Here is a 17,215-nt window from a genome sequence, read left to right as displayed (position 1 = left end):
AGTATATAGTAATATATTATAATATCTTTATTTACTAGCTATATTACCTTTTTATTATTTATTAATAAGTAATAAATTTAGCTTTAGTTAATATAAAAATAACCTTTTTTTAGGTAGCTAGTATACTAGTATAGTTATTTTTAGTAATAGGATTTATAGTATTATTAGGGTTAAGGTAATTATATAAAGGCACCTTAACCTCTTCTAGCTTAATTATATTATTATCTAATTTAACCTAATAGGTGTTAATATAGCCTTAAATATTAGTGTTAATATAGAATATATAGAGTTACTATTAAACCTTAGGCTAGATCTTATATAGTGCCTTTTTAAGGGTAGCTTTATTATCTATAATTATAGCCTCTAGCTAAGGGATATTAAGGGATTATTAGAATTTATTAAGCTAGCTAAGAAGTTACTTATAGCCCTTAAAAGTCTTTATATTAATAAGGCCTTAGCTAAGATTAATAATAGAATGTTAGTTAGTTATTTTAGTAACCTAGAAGAGATATATTTTAAAGTAGTTTATTTTATATATATTATTAAGCCTAATTATATATAAAAATTACTTCTATATCTTCTTATATTAGGGATAGGTCTAGAATATAGTAATAGGCTTATTTTTATTATATTTAATATAGTACTAAAGGCCTTATTATTAAAGAATTTAAATCTATTATTATATAGAAGTTATATTATTAAGTAACTACTTTCTAACCTATTAATAGTTATTATAAATATCTTTATTTATCTAAAGAGGCACTAGCTCTAGGTAGGTAATTTATAAGATATTATTAAGTTCCTAGGTAGGTAGAGTTTTTAGTTTTAAAAGCTTTACTTTAAGGACTTATTATTTTTTAATTTAATAGTAATAAGTATAATAAGTAGTAAGATTAAGGGATATAAGGTAGTTATAAGAGCTAACTTTAACCTTATATATCTACTAGCTAGCTAGTCCCTTATTTATTTTAGTGTTAATTTAGAAGGAGTAGTTAGTCTTTATAAATCTTATTTTTTAAAGGCTATTACCTTAAGAGGCTTAGTAGTAGCCTTTATTATAGATAATTTAGTAGTAATTAATAATATATTTACTATTAGGCTAGGTAGCTCTTACTGTCTTACCCCTTATAATTATAGTGCTATTTAAATAATAGAAAAGCTATAATATAGAAAAGAGTGTATTAAGAGAAGGATAAAGTAATAACGCTAGTAGTAGAGGAATTTTAGGGCTAACGGACAAGTCTACTATTACTAGCGGCGGTATTATAAAAGAGGGAAAAAGGAGGAATCTATAATAGTTACTTACTACTAGTGTTAAAGTTAATATAAATAGCTAAATTAGGTAAGTCTAAAAAGGTACTTTAGTTATAGTAGGCGCGCACGTAAAAATCAAGGTACTACGCTAGTGTAGCTTAGGTGGGGCGTCATGTGTACCTGTCCACCTAGCAATATGGCACTGTCCACCTAGCATTACTCATGGATTATTGGATTCTGTAGCTGCATTACGTAATACATTGTCAGTGCATGGCCTAACATCTTCGAGCACCTGTTACCGGGGGGTCAAGGGGCCTGTAGGGCGTTCTTGCTGCGGCTCGGGTATCGTCAGTGAGCTCTGCCGCTAATAAGTTGGCCTGGAGTTTTGTCCCTACCGCTCGAGTGGGTTTCCGGGCAGACGACCCTCATATGTCTGAATGAGTTTCATAAAAGGGTAAATGGACTTTAATAAAAAAGTATTAAAAGCCACCCCCCAAAATTTGGTAGGTAGTCTGTAGCCCAATCGACTTGAACGTCGACCAGGCATGGTCCATGGTCCATGGTCCATGGCCCATGCCCCAGCTCAAGGCAGACCCACCATCGCGTTCCCGCACTCCTGAACTCCAGCCGCGACACTCCCGCCACCTCCAAACATAGTATTCCCGACATCACTCGTCTGTGTCGCTGCTGGCTGCACCATTATGCCGCGACATCAAATATCGACCTCTGCTTGATGATAACTCTCGCATTCGGACATGGACCGCGCAAACGGAGCCGGCTCTGGCGCGGTGGCCAGTAGGGCCGAGCGATTCGAGGATGAGAAGCGTCGCATCATCGAGAGCTGCTTCAGCAAAAAAGACCAAGACGGCTCCAGTAAGCTTGCACATTCTTCACGCCCGCATTATTTACACAAGGCATGATGGATTTGGGCATCTCCAGACATGCGCTAATTTGATTATTTTGCAGTAATCGAGACATACATCACCCATATAAGAATCACAGAATACTCGACGCACCCTACGTCACCCCCTCCTCCCCAAGCCCGGACCCCCGATTCCGAGAAGCCTCGTGTCATCATCGTTGCCGTCCGTCAATCAGGACGGGTGCGCATGCATAAATCTAAAGAAAATCCCAACGGGACCTTTTCAATTGGCAAGACCTGGAATCTCGATGATCTCAGCCACATCGAATCCTACACCGGGCCTCAGGTTAACCCTAACCTGCGCGAATGGGGTGGAGAAACTGGTTTTACAGTCACCCTAGGGAAACAATACTATTGGCAAGCACAAACAGATAAGGAAAAGAAATTCTTTGTCGCGAGCTTGATTAAGATCTACAGCAAATACACGGGTGGGAAGGTTCCCGAGCTGACTGGATTCGACCCCAGAGAGCAAGACCAAGTCATTGGGGCGGGTAGACGCCAAGTCAGTGCACCTCCGAGACCAAATGCGACGACACCTGTTTCTCAAGGACCTCCAGGGCAAGACTCGGCTCTTTCGCCCGGTCTATCAATGCCTTCTGGTCTACCCCGCCAAGCGACCCCCGAATCCTCTAGGTTTCAAAAGGCGCCCTTTCGCCCTCCTCTGAATGGCGCCAACTCGCCAGCTGGTAGCTTTGAGTCCTCATTCTCCAAGGAGCGAGCGGACCGACCGCCGCCGCCACGATGGGCTGCACAAGCCAACAAAAGCCAGGACTCCTTTGCTACAAACATCTCGGCCTCAGCGCGCAGTGAAGACACCGCTAGTCAGCCCCCTAGGTCGCGCAACGGACCCAACCTTCCCTCCACGCCAGGTAGGTATGGTGACCCTCGTGATGTCCCAGAGCAGCCACCCATCACGCCTCAGGGCTCTGATGTTCCGCCTCCCGAACGTCGTCGACCCCCTATGGATCCCTCGCGCCCGATGGATAGGGATGTTGTGCCCCCGCCGCTAAATAGTCCGATCAACAAGAAGGAGCCCGTATACCCGCCACTTCGCAGTAGTGATCGAAACTCACCCATGAAGGGCGCGTTCGGGCGGACTTTGGAGGGCGGGCCCTCACTGGAACCCGCGCAGCCGCCTGGCATGACATCTCCGGCAATGGCGAACATGAATAGTGAAGGCGATCCCATGTCTCCGCCTGTCGAAGAAGTCGCACAGCCACCACCAGTGCCCGCTGAACCCACAGAAGAATCGCGACCTGGTCTAGGGCCCATGATCAAATCAAAAAGGTCAAGAGGTGATATTGCTGGCGCGTTCTGGAAAGCTGCAAATGCTGCTTCCGCTGCTTCAGCATTTAAACCACGCCCTGGTGGTGCAGCAGAGAGATTGCGAATGGCGCAGCAGAAGACGACCGATGGTCCCGATGGTATTACTGGCGTTGTGCCAGCGCCACCACGACCAATTTCGAGAGATCAACAACCAGACACTCCCGAAACTGAGCCAGCAGCTATAGCTTCTGCATCAACCGCCGCATTCACTGCTGCTACTTCTGCGACCAGTCCTCAGCTCGGTGTGGTCGCTACCTCTCCTCAACCTACTGCCCCCATGCCACCACCCCAAGAGTCCAACGTACCCCAAGTGACGGTTACTCCCACGCCGCCACCAGTGTTAGAAACTCAGACGCCGAAGCAGGGAGGCGCCAGCGAAAGTGCTCTCAAAAAGGCAGAAGCGGCAGCCAAAGAAAAAGCAGCTCGAGCAGCTGCGGCCAGTCACGACTCGAGGTACCTTCAGGCGCTCGGAGTTGACCCAGCACTTTTAGATGGGCGAAGTCAAGAATTTGGTAAATGGCTCGATTATTTTGGTTGGATCCCTGGCGACAGAATGCGTTCGCACAATGTCGAAGAACTGAAAATCGACATTGAGAGAGAACTGAACAAGGCGCAGGCTGGCGGTTGGCTTGCGCGATTCCGCGAGGACGATGAACGAGTTGACGCCATCAGAGACGGTGTCAATTTAGCCATTGCTGAATGTGAAGAGCTGGATAACCTCCTGACTCTATATTCCGTGGAACTTTCGACATTGTCAGACGATATCACGTACATCGAAGCGCAAGGCCAAGGTTTGCAGGTCCAAACTGCAAACCAGAAGCTACTTAAGAAAGAGCTCGAGTCCCTTCTCGAGACCTGCGCCATCACAAGCAGTGATCTTGAGGCCCTGCAACTCGCACCGCTCGACAATTTGCGTGGCCTGGAAGATGCAGAGGCATCTCTTGTTGTGCTCTTTAGGGCAATGGCCAAGATCGACCCGAAGCGAAAAGTAGGGGGCGAAGGCGGCCGAGTCGAACAAGAAACGAGTCTTGACGCGTGCCTTGATAGCAATTACGGCCAGATGCGCATCGTACAACAGAAGAAGCAAATGTATATGCAGGAGAGTGGACTTTTCATGCGCCGTCTTGTCGAATTTATGGCAAGGCAATTTGAAGAAGCATATGCGGAAACACAGCGGGCTCTGGATGGTGCTCTATCAAAAAAGGCCGATGCCGGTTATCACGATATTGGAAGAGAACTTCTCTGGAAGTATAGTCCGTTGATGCTGTATGCGAGAGATGTTGACTCGGAGAACTGGAACCGCGTTCTTCAAATATATCAGGAAAAGAGCCAGCCGCTTTATAGGTCCGAATTTCAAAACGTCATCGCGCACTGGCGTAAGAATGCAAGGAAGATGACGGGCGACGAAGCCGGTATTCTGTTCTCTTCGCAAGCTGAGAAACAACAGGAAGGCGTTGCGACGGCAGCAAGAAAACTGACAGTTAAGAGAAGTCAAACATTAGCGAGAGCTCTGCGATCGCCGCTTGCAGATGGCAGTTCGTCGCGCGCTGTTGAGAAGAGCGCAGGAGAAGGTCGTACTATGCCATTTGAAGTATTTGGTGCTGTCCTAGACGATCTCCTCCCACTAGTCGAGATGGAACAAAATTTCATCATCGACTTCTTCCACGCCACAACGCTAGAATCGCTTGACTTCCCAGACGCGGTGGCGGCAACACCCCCTCACAATCGCCGGGGTGGTGATTTGAAGCGCCATCGGATTAAGGAACCTATCCGCGATGTGGGCCGACGCGTTACTAGTTCCATGGAATTCATCTTTTCATTCTTGGAAATTGATATTCAACGTCTGGCGGAATGGGTTCTCGGCCAATTTCCACTACAAGGTGTCGGCGTCCTGGCACTTCTCGAGAAGAAGATGTCTGAACTGGGCCCGTCAAACCAGGATTTTCTAAATATGACGCTGCAGAAAGTGCACAGTTCACTCGAAGGCCACTTCAAGAAGTTTGTCGAAGACCAGGTTCAGGCCATTCGTGATACCAAGGTCAAGGTGAACAAGCGCAAGGGCGTCATCTCGATCATTCGTATATTCCCAACTTTCCTCACTGCAGTTGAGAATATGATTGACGGCTTAGATCCAAACCTACCGCTACGGCGCATGATCGACGGCGCATATGACCAAATATTGAAAGAGATGTTCGACTTACTACAGGCCATTGCCCGCGACAATACAGCCGGTGGTGCTTCAGGGGCCACTACGACTGATCCCGAAGGCAAGGAAGCTCTCAACAAGCATGTCCTCTTAGTTGAGAACATGAACCATTTCCTTGAAGAAACGGATTCGCGGGGCTTGGACGTGCTTGAAACCTGGAAAAACCAGGCAAATAACGACTATCATGAGCACATGGAACTATATCTCGATTCTGTCATGCGCCGGCCGCTAGGGAAATTGCTGGATCATCTTGAGAATATCGAGGCACAGATTCAGACGGGCAAGTCGCCTACTGCCATTGCCAGACAGCCATCGAACAGCCAGTCCGTCTTTGTCAAGGTGCTCAGCATGTACGATGCCAAGGATCTCCGCAAGGGCATCGATGCTCTGCGCAAGCGTGTTGAGAAGCACTTTGGCGACGCCGATGAGCCTGCACTCAGCCAAGGCCTCGTTACCAAGGTGCTGACCGAGTGCGAGAATTTTTACGGCAAGGTCGAGACCAGAATTGGCAACGTAACGACGAACGTTTACGGAGGCGATGTGCCGTTTGAATGGCCTAGAGCGGAAGTCAAGGCAGCCTTTCGGGATAAATGATCAGAGGGTATACGTGTGTGATTGAAGCTTACGACGGTGGTTGGAGAAGGGAGCAGGCCAATCTAGATGGGATTTTTTATTGCGTGTACGATTACGAGCATCTGGACTTGGAACTGTTGATAGTGCAAAGCTTGCATGTGTAAGGCCGGAATCTGTGCGCATCAGCAACTCTGCTGGCCAGAAATCATAATTCCAGTGCTCAAACAGAATAGAAAGCATTGAAACTCGAAGTCTCAGAATTGGGGTTTTTTTTCTGTCGTGGATTCTTTGCCAGTTTCATGTAGCGTTGTGCCCAGCATGTACATATGCAACGAGTTACACGGCATTGGCTATGGCGGGACTAATTAAAGTGGACGCGTTGACCGCGTCTTTTGAGCCATCCTGTGCGCGTCCACTTACACCGCAATCCTCCACTTTACACGATAGCAAGCCATTAACGAGGCCATCGCAGCGCGACATCCTGCTCGACTTGTGGCTATTGGGTCCTTGGACAAGTTTTAAAGGGGTTGTTCGCAAGCTCAGTTCTTGCGCTGGACCACAACTCGACACACGACTTCTGTTTTACACATCCCAGACATGACGCCACATACACGATCGGGCGGCGCAGCCCCTCCATCGAGCATCGCCTACAAATCGACACCATCACTCAAACAAGTTCAGTTTCCTGCTCGAAGACGGAGAATTCGCACATATGGCAGACAAAATCGCAGGAGTAGCGGCCGTGGGGACCAAGACGACGACGACAAGGAAATCCAACTAGGCAGCAGCGCGCACCCGACGTCCAATCTAAAACAAAAGACGCTTACGCAGTACGACTTTGCCTCCAGTTTCAAGGAAGAAGAAGACGTGGTGGAGATATCGGATGCGAGCGATGTTGGGGATTTGGACAAGGTTGAAGAGACGGATGAGGCGGAAGCGGAAAAGGAGAATAATGTACCGAAAGGCACCAAGCGGAGGAGATCACCTGGGGTGCAGCCTGCGCCGCTACAACCTCTAGAATATCTAGAGCGAGAAGAAGAGGAAGGGGAAGAGGAAGGGGAAGAGGAGGGTAAAGAGAAGCAGGAGAAGGAGGTGGAGGAGGAGGAGGAGGAGGAGGAGCGAGTGCTGGACACTGAAGCAGAAGACGAAGAGGACGAGGAACCTATTGCGAGGGCACATCGTGGACCGGAATTTATAGACACGTCAAAGACGAAGCGCAGGCGAACTCTGGGAGAAGAGCACCGCAGGAGCACCATGAAGGAGAGCAAGTCATCGCGACGAAGGACGTTGGGCGATTCGCCACTCGCCGGACCATCCAGGTCTCGCTACCATACGCAGACCCTAACCCAGTTCATCGGTCGCACGACATCTTTTATCGCCGACTCGGATGACGAGGAGCTAAACGGCGTCGTCGAAGATGACGACGACGGCGGCTTCCTCGAGTGGCTTGGTACAGAGGAGCCGCAGAGCCCAACCATGGGCACGCAAGCGAGCAAAAGAAGCACAGATGCCGAGTCTATCTCTGCAGCGACTCAAGTATGGGAAGATCACAGCCCGTCGCCACAACGTCGCACCAGGAGGAGGCAAGGGACACAAATCAGTCAGCAGCAGCAGCCTCGCGAAGAGTCCATCGTGCCGCAGACGCCAATCAAGAGCATCCGCTTCGACCTGCCGCCCTCGGCGCAGCACATCTCGCCGTCTCCGACACGAATCGCCGCCATCTATGGCGCGCCCAACTCGTTTCTGTCACCGTCGTTGGGGTCCCAACGACGCAAGCAAAAGAGTCCAATGAAGCCGATACTCGAGCTCACAGGGATGCCGACGAAGCGCGTCAGCCCGGCCAAGAAGCCGGAGCTGGTGATTGAGGACTCGTACGCCACGGAGGGCTGGAGCTCGGTCGGGGGCACGCAGGCGCGGCATAGCATGCCGTCGCAGACGCAGACGGACGTCTTCAGCACACCAGCAGAGGAATCTGCACCACAGGCTGCCGCTGCCGCACCAGCATCAATACAAGTCGACACCTCTGCAGAGAGCGAAGAGGAAGCTGACCCAGCACCACTGCAGACTCAAAGCCAAGCCGGGCAGGTAGAGGAGCGGTTTTACGGCGCAGTCTCCCAGATTGTCCCGGCGGCGAGCCAGCAGCCTTTGCCAACGACACCTGAAGCAGCCAGGCAATCGCCACCACCGAAAGAAGATGTAGCCGCGGCTGTCATCACCGAGGAGCGGGAAATCCCCGACTCGGACGACGACTCGGACGACTTTGGCGCGGAGAGCGACGCCACTGAGGACGAGGCGGAAGAGTCGCGGTTCGCAGCGGGTGCCGAGACGCAGCTCCTCATGGACCAGCTACAGTCGAGCGTGCGCAAATGGAGCGGCATTCCACGTGCCGCCAACGCACCATCGTCCTCGTCAGCGGCGGCATCGCCCCGACGACCTCGCACCTCGAGTCCCCCGCCCTCATCTGGAACCGTCGTCACACCAGAGTCCGCTCCGCCATCGGCCCTGAAGCCCTCGGTCACGGCGAAGCTGCCGCCGAAGCGGAAGCCGCCGCAGCCTACGCTTTCCCACGACATCCCGGAGACGGCTCACGGCACGCCGCTTCGACGACCGCTCCACCACCCGGAGCCCGTAGACACGCAGGGCGTCCCCTTTGAGTCGCAGCGCGTCCCCTTTGAGTCGCAGCGCGTCGCCCTCGCCACGCTGCAGGGCTTCACGCCCGCCTCGGCCCGCACCGACATCCTCCTGCCGCTATCGCACGGCACGCTCGCCAATCTGCTCTCGGGCCACCAAGACGCCGTCGTCCTGCCATTCAAGATCCCCGCGCAGGTCGTCCGCTTCTGGATACTGCACGACGGCGTCCTCCGCTACCTCGCCTGCGTCGCCGCCACCGACGGCAGCAGCGGCGGCGACTTTGATCCCCACCGCGACAATGGCTGCGGCGGCCGCGGCGTCTGGTCCTACCGCGTCGCTCAGGTCTACGAGCTCAACAACCCCGCCCAGGAGGACGACATGCGCGCCGAGGACTGGATCCACGGGCCCGTTCGCCGCTACGTCTACTTTCCGCCGGCCGTCGTCAGCCAGCTCCTTTGGAACCTGCGCCAGGCCCTCTTTGCAGACCCCGCCGACGCCGTTACCTCCACCACGCCAAGGACCGCCGCCGCCTTAGCGTCCTCGTCGCCGCTCCGCCGCTCCTCGAGGCTCTCCACCCCGGCGCGCAGCCGTCAGCAGCAGCAGCGGCAGCAGGCGAGCTCCCCGCTGCGGTACGCCCGCCCGCCGCCCTCGACAATGCCCGCGCCGCCGCCGCCGGCCCGGCCCGCGCGCGCCTGCAAGCAGCACCACACGCAGCCTGCCCACGTGCGCCCGTCGCAGGCCACTACCGCGTCGCAGGCGTCCACCGTCGACATGCCCGCGTCACCGTGCGTGGCAGCGGTAGCTCCTGATGCAGCCGGTGTTATCCCCCGCCGCGCCGCCGACGGGTCCTCAGAGAGCCTCGTGTTCGACGACCACGGCGGCTCCTCCATTATGATGCCGTATAGCGGGGTCTCGGGACTCGACGTGAGCCTCGCCGCCTCGCAGCTTCTGACTGGCAGCCAGATCCTACCCGAGAGCCTCGTGAGGGATGAGGAGGAGCAAGAGCGCGGGGTGCCTGAGGAGATTTTCGACTCGGAAGAGGAGAGGGATGAGTAAATGGAGACAGAATGAGAGCAACGGCCTGACTACAAGTGCGAGATGTGATATTATTGAAGAAGACACGAGTGATGGATTTGATTTTAATACTCCGAGACCGTTTTTAGCCAGTCATTTACAAAGCAAGCGCGTGCAAACTATTCGTCTTATCAGATAATCCCATACTTCATTTTTTGATGCTAATGCCAGGTTTATAGAGATAAAGAAGAGGAGAAACAAATTACAAACAAGCCCGTGACCCATTCATACAATTATCATCACCTCTCCGAGGTGCCTCTGTTTTCGTCTTGCACCCGTCACATGGGCAGTGCAGACGCTGATGCAGACTAGAGAAGCACAATCTTGAGACCTCTTCTTCGTTGGTGCCACATTTGAACACCTAGAATAAAATTGTGGAAATGCTCATGTTTTAACGCCTGATAATTAAGAAAGATGGAAAGCTCCTTGGCCCTCCTTCATGGCGGTTAGTAGCCGCCTTCTCATGGTGTCGTGGTCGGTATAGTCGGGTAGCTTGAGATAATTGACACAAGTCATTACACTCGGCAAATAGTCGTCCGAAGTGTATGGATGCTCGCTTGGTTTGCAAACGACAGTGAACATGGGAGTGAGACTGCGAAAGCCGCCGATAGGGAGCTTCGGGCTTCCAGTGATGAACTGGAGAAATTCACGGCGTTCGCTGAGAGCAAACTCGCTCATGACCTGCAATAAATTCTTCACGCTGCGACTGTCCATGTTGAATCCGTGATCGGCTTTGATGGAGTCCGTGAGAGCTGAACGCGGGTTAGCTTCAGGTTCAAATTCAAGAGATAAGAGTTTTAACTCACTTTCGAGCGACCAGTCCTCATTGACTTTACCAAAGAGTGCAACCAGCTCAGCAGGAGTGAAGGCGCTCAATGCGGAATACGGGAAGACCTGAGAGAAGCCAGCTCCAAAAGCATCAACTTGAGCGCGCACACCCGAGCCGAGAGTCATGTCGATAACCTTGTCCAGGTAGGCATCAACATTGTCGATTGTCACGCGCTTTTGTGACCCATTTGTTTCCAGCTCGATGCCAGGATAACCGGGAAGCGTAAAGTCAAGGCACAAGTCATCCAAGCGTACGCCATCAATGCAGATGTTCTCAGTATCAGCGACCTTTTGCGCGGGCGTTCGGTTTGGGTCTTCATCAATTGCCTTCTTGGCGATAGAGTACTTCTTGATTGCCTTGAGTGACCTTGCCAGACCGGGGTCAACCACCTTGACGGCGCCTAGAGACGGCTTCACACCTGCTGCCGCAGCATCGCTAATACGGAAGAAAATCGGGTTAAAGTGAATGTCAATGATGCGCGAGTCAATCATGGAGCGTGCAATAAACTTTCCAAGCATCTTGAACAAGTGCAAAATGCGCTCTCCGTTAGGTGTGCCCAACTCTTCTGCACTCAGTGGTCGAGGGAACAGTCCAGATGGACCAGACACGAACTCGTCGGAACCAGGGCTATCAATGTCACGCCAAAGACGGAGCTTCTTCTTGGCGAATTCCTTGGAAACGGTCGAGTAGAATTCCAAGGTTGGTCCAAGACCAGTGCCGACTTCTTCGAAGTATTCAACCTCGAGTATGCTCTGTGAAGCACCATATAGCTCCATGACCTTGAGAGCCGACTCGAGAATCTTGAGGCGAGAGATTCGGACCTTTTGCCTTTGTAATCGGCCCAGGAAAGGGCGTTCATTGTGCCGGTCCCGTCGATTATCCTCGGCCTGCGCATTCTGCCATCTTGCCATCGACCGGGCATAACCAAACGAAGTAGACTGGAGGAATAGATGACGCGTCTCGAACGGAAACAAAAAGGGGTAGAGTCGAGCAAGGTCCTCTGACCAGCTAGGCAGGCAGCTGCTTGCAACGATAAGTGGCTCTTCCAGTTGGCGGTTGAGTTTGGCTGTCAGCTTTGTGCTGACAAATTGAGAGGGTGGTTCAACGTTGAGGCTGACAGTCTGGTGGTCGTTTGTGATTAAGACGTCTTCGATATTCTCGTTGAGCTCGTGCAGAATATTGAGTAGACGCAAGATGGAAGCTGTAGTGGGGTTCTTGGCAAGCGACGCCGGAATACCATCTGGGGATTCGGACTCTGCCTCGGTGTTTGTGGTGACCGATGTAGGTTCAACCGCCGGCGGGCCAGGAACCCGTTTAAATTTGATGGGATGAGTGGCAGACCAAATACTGCGGCTTATGAGCTGATCCTCTGTCTTGGTGGCAGACATGAATATCGCGCGGTAAATCGTCGTCTCGTTGGAGATCACCTTGTCATCGAGAGTAAACTCAATGTGCCAGTCCTGGGGTACAGATTGTAGAGCCGACGCATACGACATAGGTCGTGATGAACCAGCCGGCGTAGAAGTTAACGCGGTATGCTTCTGCCGAGCTGGACGCTTATCTTCACTCGAGGGGGTAGCAATCTTGGTACCATCCTCCTTGCGAGCTGTCACACCTCCAGTCGGGGCAACCTCAAAGTCAATAGCGGAAGGATCATTGGTGGTAGGGACAACTGGCTCTTCGTCCATATCCTGAAGCTCGCCAACGATGGCATCCAGAGCGCTGCTGTCGGCAATGTCTTCGTCATCCTCACTGATTTGCTTTTCATCAGCACACTCCAAGTTGCTTTGTTCAGCCTCGTCCTCATCACGGGCGGGTTTAGCAGGAGAGCGAGGGTCTGATGATGTCGCCTGGCGACGGGAGGATCTCCTCAAGCTCTTTCCAGAGCGCGAAGGCCCCGCGGTCTGGTCAGCACTCGTTGGAGTGGTAGGGTGGCGTGGTGGCTTGCTGCTGACCGCGCGTCGCAAGTGAGGTGTGCCGGGCGACATCCCGGCTAGAGGAGGAGGGGGCGGTACTGATCCAGGAGAAAACGGAGAGCTGTCAGCGAGGCGTGAGCCTGGAGTACCACCAAGAGGGAGTCCAGCCATCGCGGCAAGAGCCTGTGTGATCCCGTCACGTCTTGCAATACGAGGGCGCTCAGAAAGACTGATGCGTGGGCGTAGGTAATCATCAAGAGACCTGAATGTGGCAATCGCATGTATAGAAACCATTATGTTTCTATACGGACGAGGAATATTTGAGTCATCGTCGGCCTCAAGACGAAGTCGAATTTGTTTGCCGAGCATTGAAGCTGGACTAGTGCGATTGCCGTCAAAGGTATTGTGATGAACAGTGACAACTTCATAGTGCTCAGACCTACTGAGCAAGTCTTGCAGTTTATGGATCATCATGCTGAAAGGCGTGACTGGAGACTCAGCCGTCGCCGTCTTTGACTTGGACTTGATGCTCTTGCCCATGAATACTTCCAAAAAGGTTGACTGCGCCAGACGAGCCAAGTCTTCGTCAGGATTGCTCAAGACTTCCATTAGCGATCGTACAAGGCCAGAGGAAAGCAGCTCTGCACTCGTCACGCTCTCCAGCGGATCAGTGTCAAACTGGGCTGCTAGTCGGGCAAACAAGGCCCTTCCAACGCCTGGCGACAGATCAGCCGACGTACGCTGCAAGTAGAACTTCTCGAGATCGCCAGCCAGCTTGGTCAGGTTGTCCATAATGAGGCTCGCTTTGGCCTTCATATCACGACTGTGGTCTTCATTCTCATGAGACTCTAAAAACTTTTTTGCGACTTGGCAGATGTGAGCCTTTGTACCTCGAGTATTTGCAAGATATCTGCGTGGAGGTTCAGCTGGCTCCGAGGCGGATGACGAGCTGGAGCTAACGGGAGACTCATCACCAACGTTTTCGTCTTGATCTTGGTTGTTGTGATCTTCGTCCTCCTCATCCTCGGGTTCGGCTGTCTCGGGCTCGTCGCGGACTTGCTCGGCCTGAGCGGTTTCCTCACCGTGATTGCCTTCGCCTTCCTCGTCATCATGGTCCTCGTCCTCGTCCTCGTCTTCTGATGTAGGTGAGTTCTCCCCGCCGTCGTCGTCACCCTTCTTGGCAAGATCATGCGCGGACTCTTCGGGGACTTGGGTCGACAGTTTTTCGATTTCGAGGACGACGCCCTCTCTGTAGAGTTGATAGCGATATATTCTGTCAAGGCGGCTGAGGAGAAGCTCTGTAGCCTGCAAGCCAAGCATGACAAGACTAGGATGATCCTGTTGAGAAAGAATAGAGGCGAGGAATGAAGCATAGGGTACCGGGACAAGGGACTCTTCAAGAATCTTCTCGTCAAGATTGGAGAGCATCTTGATCTGTGCTTGGAGAACCTTTTGGCGAACGCTCAGGTTGACCGTGCTTGAGAAAACGTCTGTAAGGGTTGGAAAGATGATCAAAGCAAACCGTCGAACTTCGTCTTTGCAGCCGTCGAGGAGTGATAGGCGCTTTTCGGCAGGAGATTGGCGAGTATCGCCGACAGCCGAGGTAGGTTCTGGATTCTGACCGTTGAACTCGACAAAGTCACCATACATTGGATCGGCGTCCTTGGGCAGTCCAGGAAGCAACTCGCAAATGACGTTGAGGGTTTCAATAATTTGCTCGCGTGGCCGGTGGATCAGGGCTTGCATTATAACGACGCTGTCGAGCTTGGAGGCAACGTCTTCCGTGCCACTCGGCGGAGAAACACCAGTCAAAATCTGGTAAAGAGTCTCAACAACGTGGAGCTTGAAGAGCTCTGCAGATAGCCGAGGGCTTGCTCGGGCAGTGAAGGCCAAAACACGCAAGAACTGGGTGTGGATGCTAGACCCAATAAGGTTCGTCGTTCCAGGCACCAGCAAGCGCAAGACGGCACGTAGCAAATCGACGCTTACAAGCTCTTCGAGCTTTGTAGCCTGGTGTTTAAAACTCTCGACGATGCCAGAGACACAGAGCGAAGCTTGCTCAACAACTCGCTGGTCGTTGCTGCTTAAAACGTTGAGAAGAATCGGCATGACATCTCGGACGACTGGAAATGAATCGTCAGGGATATTTCTGCAACAGTTGGCCGCAATTGTGACTGCAGTTCTTTGAGTGCTCGTGGCAAAGAAGTCGAGGTATGACAGACAAGCTGTGAGACCGCCTTCACGGACTATGCTGGAAGGATATTCAACAGATATTTTTTCCAAAGTACTGAGCGACTGCTCAGCCAAGTCGATAAAAGATATTTCCAGAAGCTTGGAGCACAGCACTGGCACAGCGTTTCCATAGACGACATTCGCCACACTCGCAGGTAAAGCTTCCATCAGATTTGCCAGACAACGGCAAGCAAGGAGCATCACTTCTGGGCTCTCCTCCTTGTTCATCAGTTGAACTAGCTCTCTTACAAAAGCATCGGGAGAGAAGTGCCCCGCAAGATTGTCTTCGTTGGAAACCAATAAAAGTTCAGAGAGCTCTTGCAAGGCAATGACCTGAAGAGAGAGGTCATCTTCCCGAAGGTTGTTGAGAAGCTCACGCAAACGGGCAGTGAGGCCAGACATCATTCCCGTCAGAGCACGCAGAGTACTGGATAATCCTGCAGCTCCAAACGCGCCGAAAGGGTCGCCGTCATCATGGTCACCAAATGCGTCACCGTGATCGTTTTCGTCGTCGTCGTCGTCATCGTCGTCGTCGTCCTCTTCCTCATCGCCCTCTTCTCCGTCGTGATTCTCGACTGTGTCTTGGCCATTGCCGCCGTCTTCGCTACCATCGGTCTCATCTGCGGGCTTTGTTGAGGCGTGCTGAATCGACTCAGGATCATCTCTGCTGGCATCGGTGCCACCCATTACGATGTCTTCATCTGCGTCGGCGGCGAGACGTTTAGATCGTCGAGAAAGGGAAGAATGCTCATCCTGAATGTCTATCATTGAAATGTCAGTACAGCCATTATGGAGCCACCGTCCAGATTCTGTAGGTAAACGCACCGGGAGGGCTATGGGTCGATTTTTTGCTGCGGCTTGCCCGTCCGTGTAAGCTGTCGGAAGAGCTATCGTGCGTGGGTTCTCTGGGAGCGTCACGATCACTGACAGGTGTTAGCACGAGCACAGCGCAGAAGAAGAAGCACTTTTTGTATCTCACCTAGAGCCGTCCATTATAGCAGAGGTCTTTTCTTTACGAAGACCCTTAGGCGGTGCTTTTGTGTTTGCACTGAGAGGCAGAGCGGTGGCCGTGTCTTCGGGTATCTTTTGCCTCTTAGATCTCCGGTCCGAGGAGCTGGGGCGTGGTATATCGGCCGACAGCTTGGAGCCCGCCGAAGCCTTGCGTTTGCTGCGAGGAGGCTGTAGAGGTGTCTTTGGGGAAGTCGGGCGATCGGCGGATTCTGAAGTAGGTCTCGTGGCGTTTGGCGCTGCCGAAGTCTGGGCCACCTGACTGGCAGCTTGGCGGGCAGACGACCTGGTAATTCTTGGAGACATGAGCAAGTGATTCTTTGGAAGAAGCGGTTTGTAGAAGAAATCGGCGAAGCAGGGATGATGAATGCTGTGCTACAGTGTCGAGGGTTGGAGAAGTAGGCTGCTGCACTGGCAGAAGGCGTTCAAGCGCGAGATGGCAGGGAGTACATGCTGGATATTAAAACGACTCGGAGAAAAAGCAACAAAGTGTCTTGAGAAGAGGCGACGGAATGAGCAGAAGTGGAATTTTCATGTGGTAGTGGGAAAAAGTAGTCGTGGTGCTGGACACATGGGATTGATTGCGAGCGTGTGCGTTTGTAGCGAGGTGAGGAGGGAGGGCCTAGGAAGTCAAACAGCCTTGGGCGAGCCGGCAGCGGATGGAAAATGCTTTGCGGTGAGTCTGCTGGCCTTTGGAAATGACAGGGAACTCAACGCCAGATCGAAGCCGGCACGATGCTGCAAGTGAATCGACTTGGCTGACGAGAAAACAGTAGATGGTGGTGGCTCGAGACACCCAACGTCACAGTCAGGATGGCGAGGATGCACAAGGGGGGAAAGAAGCGGTACGGGAGGGACGACACGGAACGGAATTCACAAAGTGGAAATGAGAAGAGCGTACCTCTGAGGCGCAACTGGCGTCAGACGTGCAGTGTTGGCCGTGGCAGCGTCGTCTGGAGAAAGTGGCACTGGGTAATCGCCTGCCGGTGTTCGTTCTGCCATGCCCGGACTACGCCATTAGTAGATTTGGCGCGGAGCTCGAAGCGGGCAGCAGGAGTGTTTTGTCGGAGGCGGTGCCGTCAAAGATATGCGGGTCGGCGGTGTGCGTCGAGTATGATGATAACGGCGGATGAGGAAGTATTGTGCGGTTGTTGGGGACGTGGAGGGGGTGGGGGAGAAGCGTGGTTGTCGTGATGTCTGGCCTCCGGTGTGCGGGTGGTGGTTGGCATTATTTAGTGGTGCGG

General features: G+C 52.2%; 3 protein-coding genes across 3 annotated transcripts; 2 read left to right on the top strand and 1 right to left on the bottom strand.

Moving 5' to 3' along the window:
- Positions 1-2,009: 2,009 nt before the first annotated feature.
- On the top strand, positions 2,010-6,302 carry BBA_03560 (exocyst complex component Sec3; the record flags this gene model as incomplete). The annotated part of the gene is made up of 2 exons (XM_008598657.1): positions 2,010-2,127; positions 2,221-6,302. 2 exons carry the CDS (start codon positions 2,010-2,012, stop codon positions 6,300-6,302), a joined length of 4,200 nt encoding a protein of 1,399 aa, XP_008596879.1.
- Positions 6,303-6,878: 576 nt separating this feature from the next.
- Positions 6,879-9,968, top strand: BBA_03559 (uncharacterized protein; the record flags this gene model as incomplete). Its single annotated transcript, XM_008598656.1, has 1 exon — positions 6,879-9,968. One exon carries the CDS (start codon positions 6,879-6,881, stop codon positions 9,966-9,968), a length of 3,090 nt encoding a protein of 1,029 aa, XP_008596878.1.
- Positions 9,969-10,391: 423 nt separating this feature from the next.
- BBA_03558 (HECT-domain-containing protein) lies at positions 10,392-15,650 on the bottom strand (the record flags this gene model as incomplete). Its single annotated transcript, XM_008598655.1, has 2 exons — positions 10,392-10,738; positions 10,793-15,650. The coding sequence occupies 2 exons, from the start codon at positions 15,648-15,650 to the stop codon at positions 10,392-10,394; spliced, it is 5,205 nt and encodes a 1,734-aa protein (XP_008596877.1).
- Between the last annotated feature and the right edge of the window lie 1,565 nt (positions 15,651-17,215).

The sequence above is a fragment of the Beauveria bassiana genome (assembly GCF_000280675.1).
Source record: "Beauveria bassiana ARSEF 2860 unplaced genomic scaffold BBA_S00007, whole genome shotgun sequence".
Lineage (NCBI taxonomy): Eukaryota > Fungi > Ascomycota > Sordariomycetes > Hypocreales > Cordycipitaceae > Beauveria > Beauveria bassiana.
The sequence above is the reverse complement of the archived record's forward strand: the minus strand, read 5'-3'. Positions and strand labels throughout refer to the sequence as shown.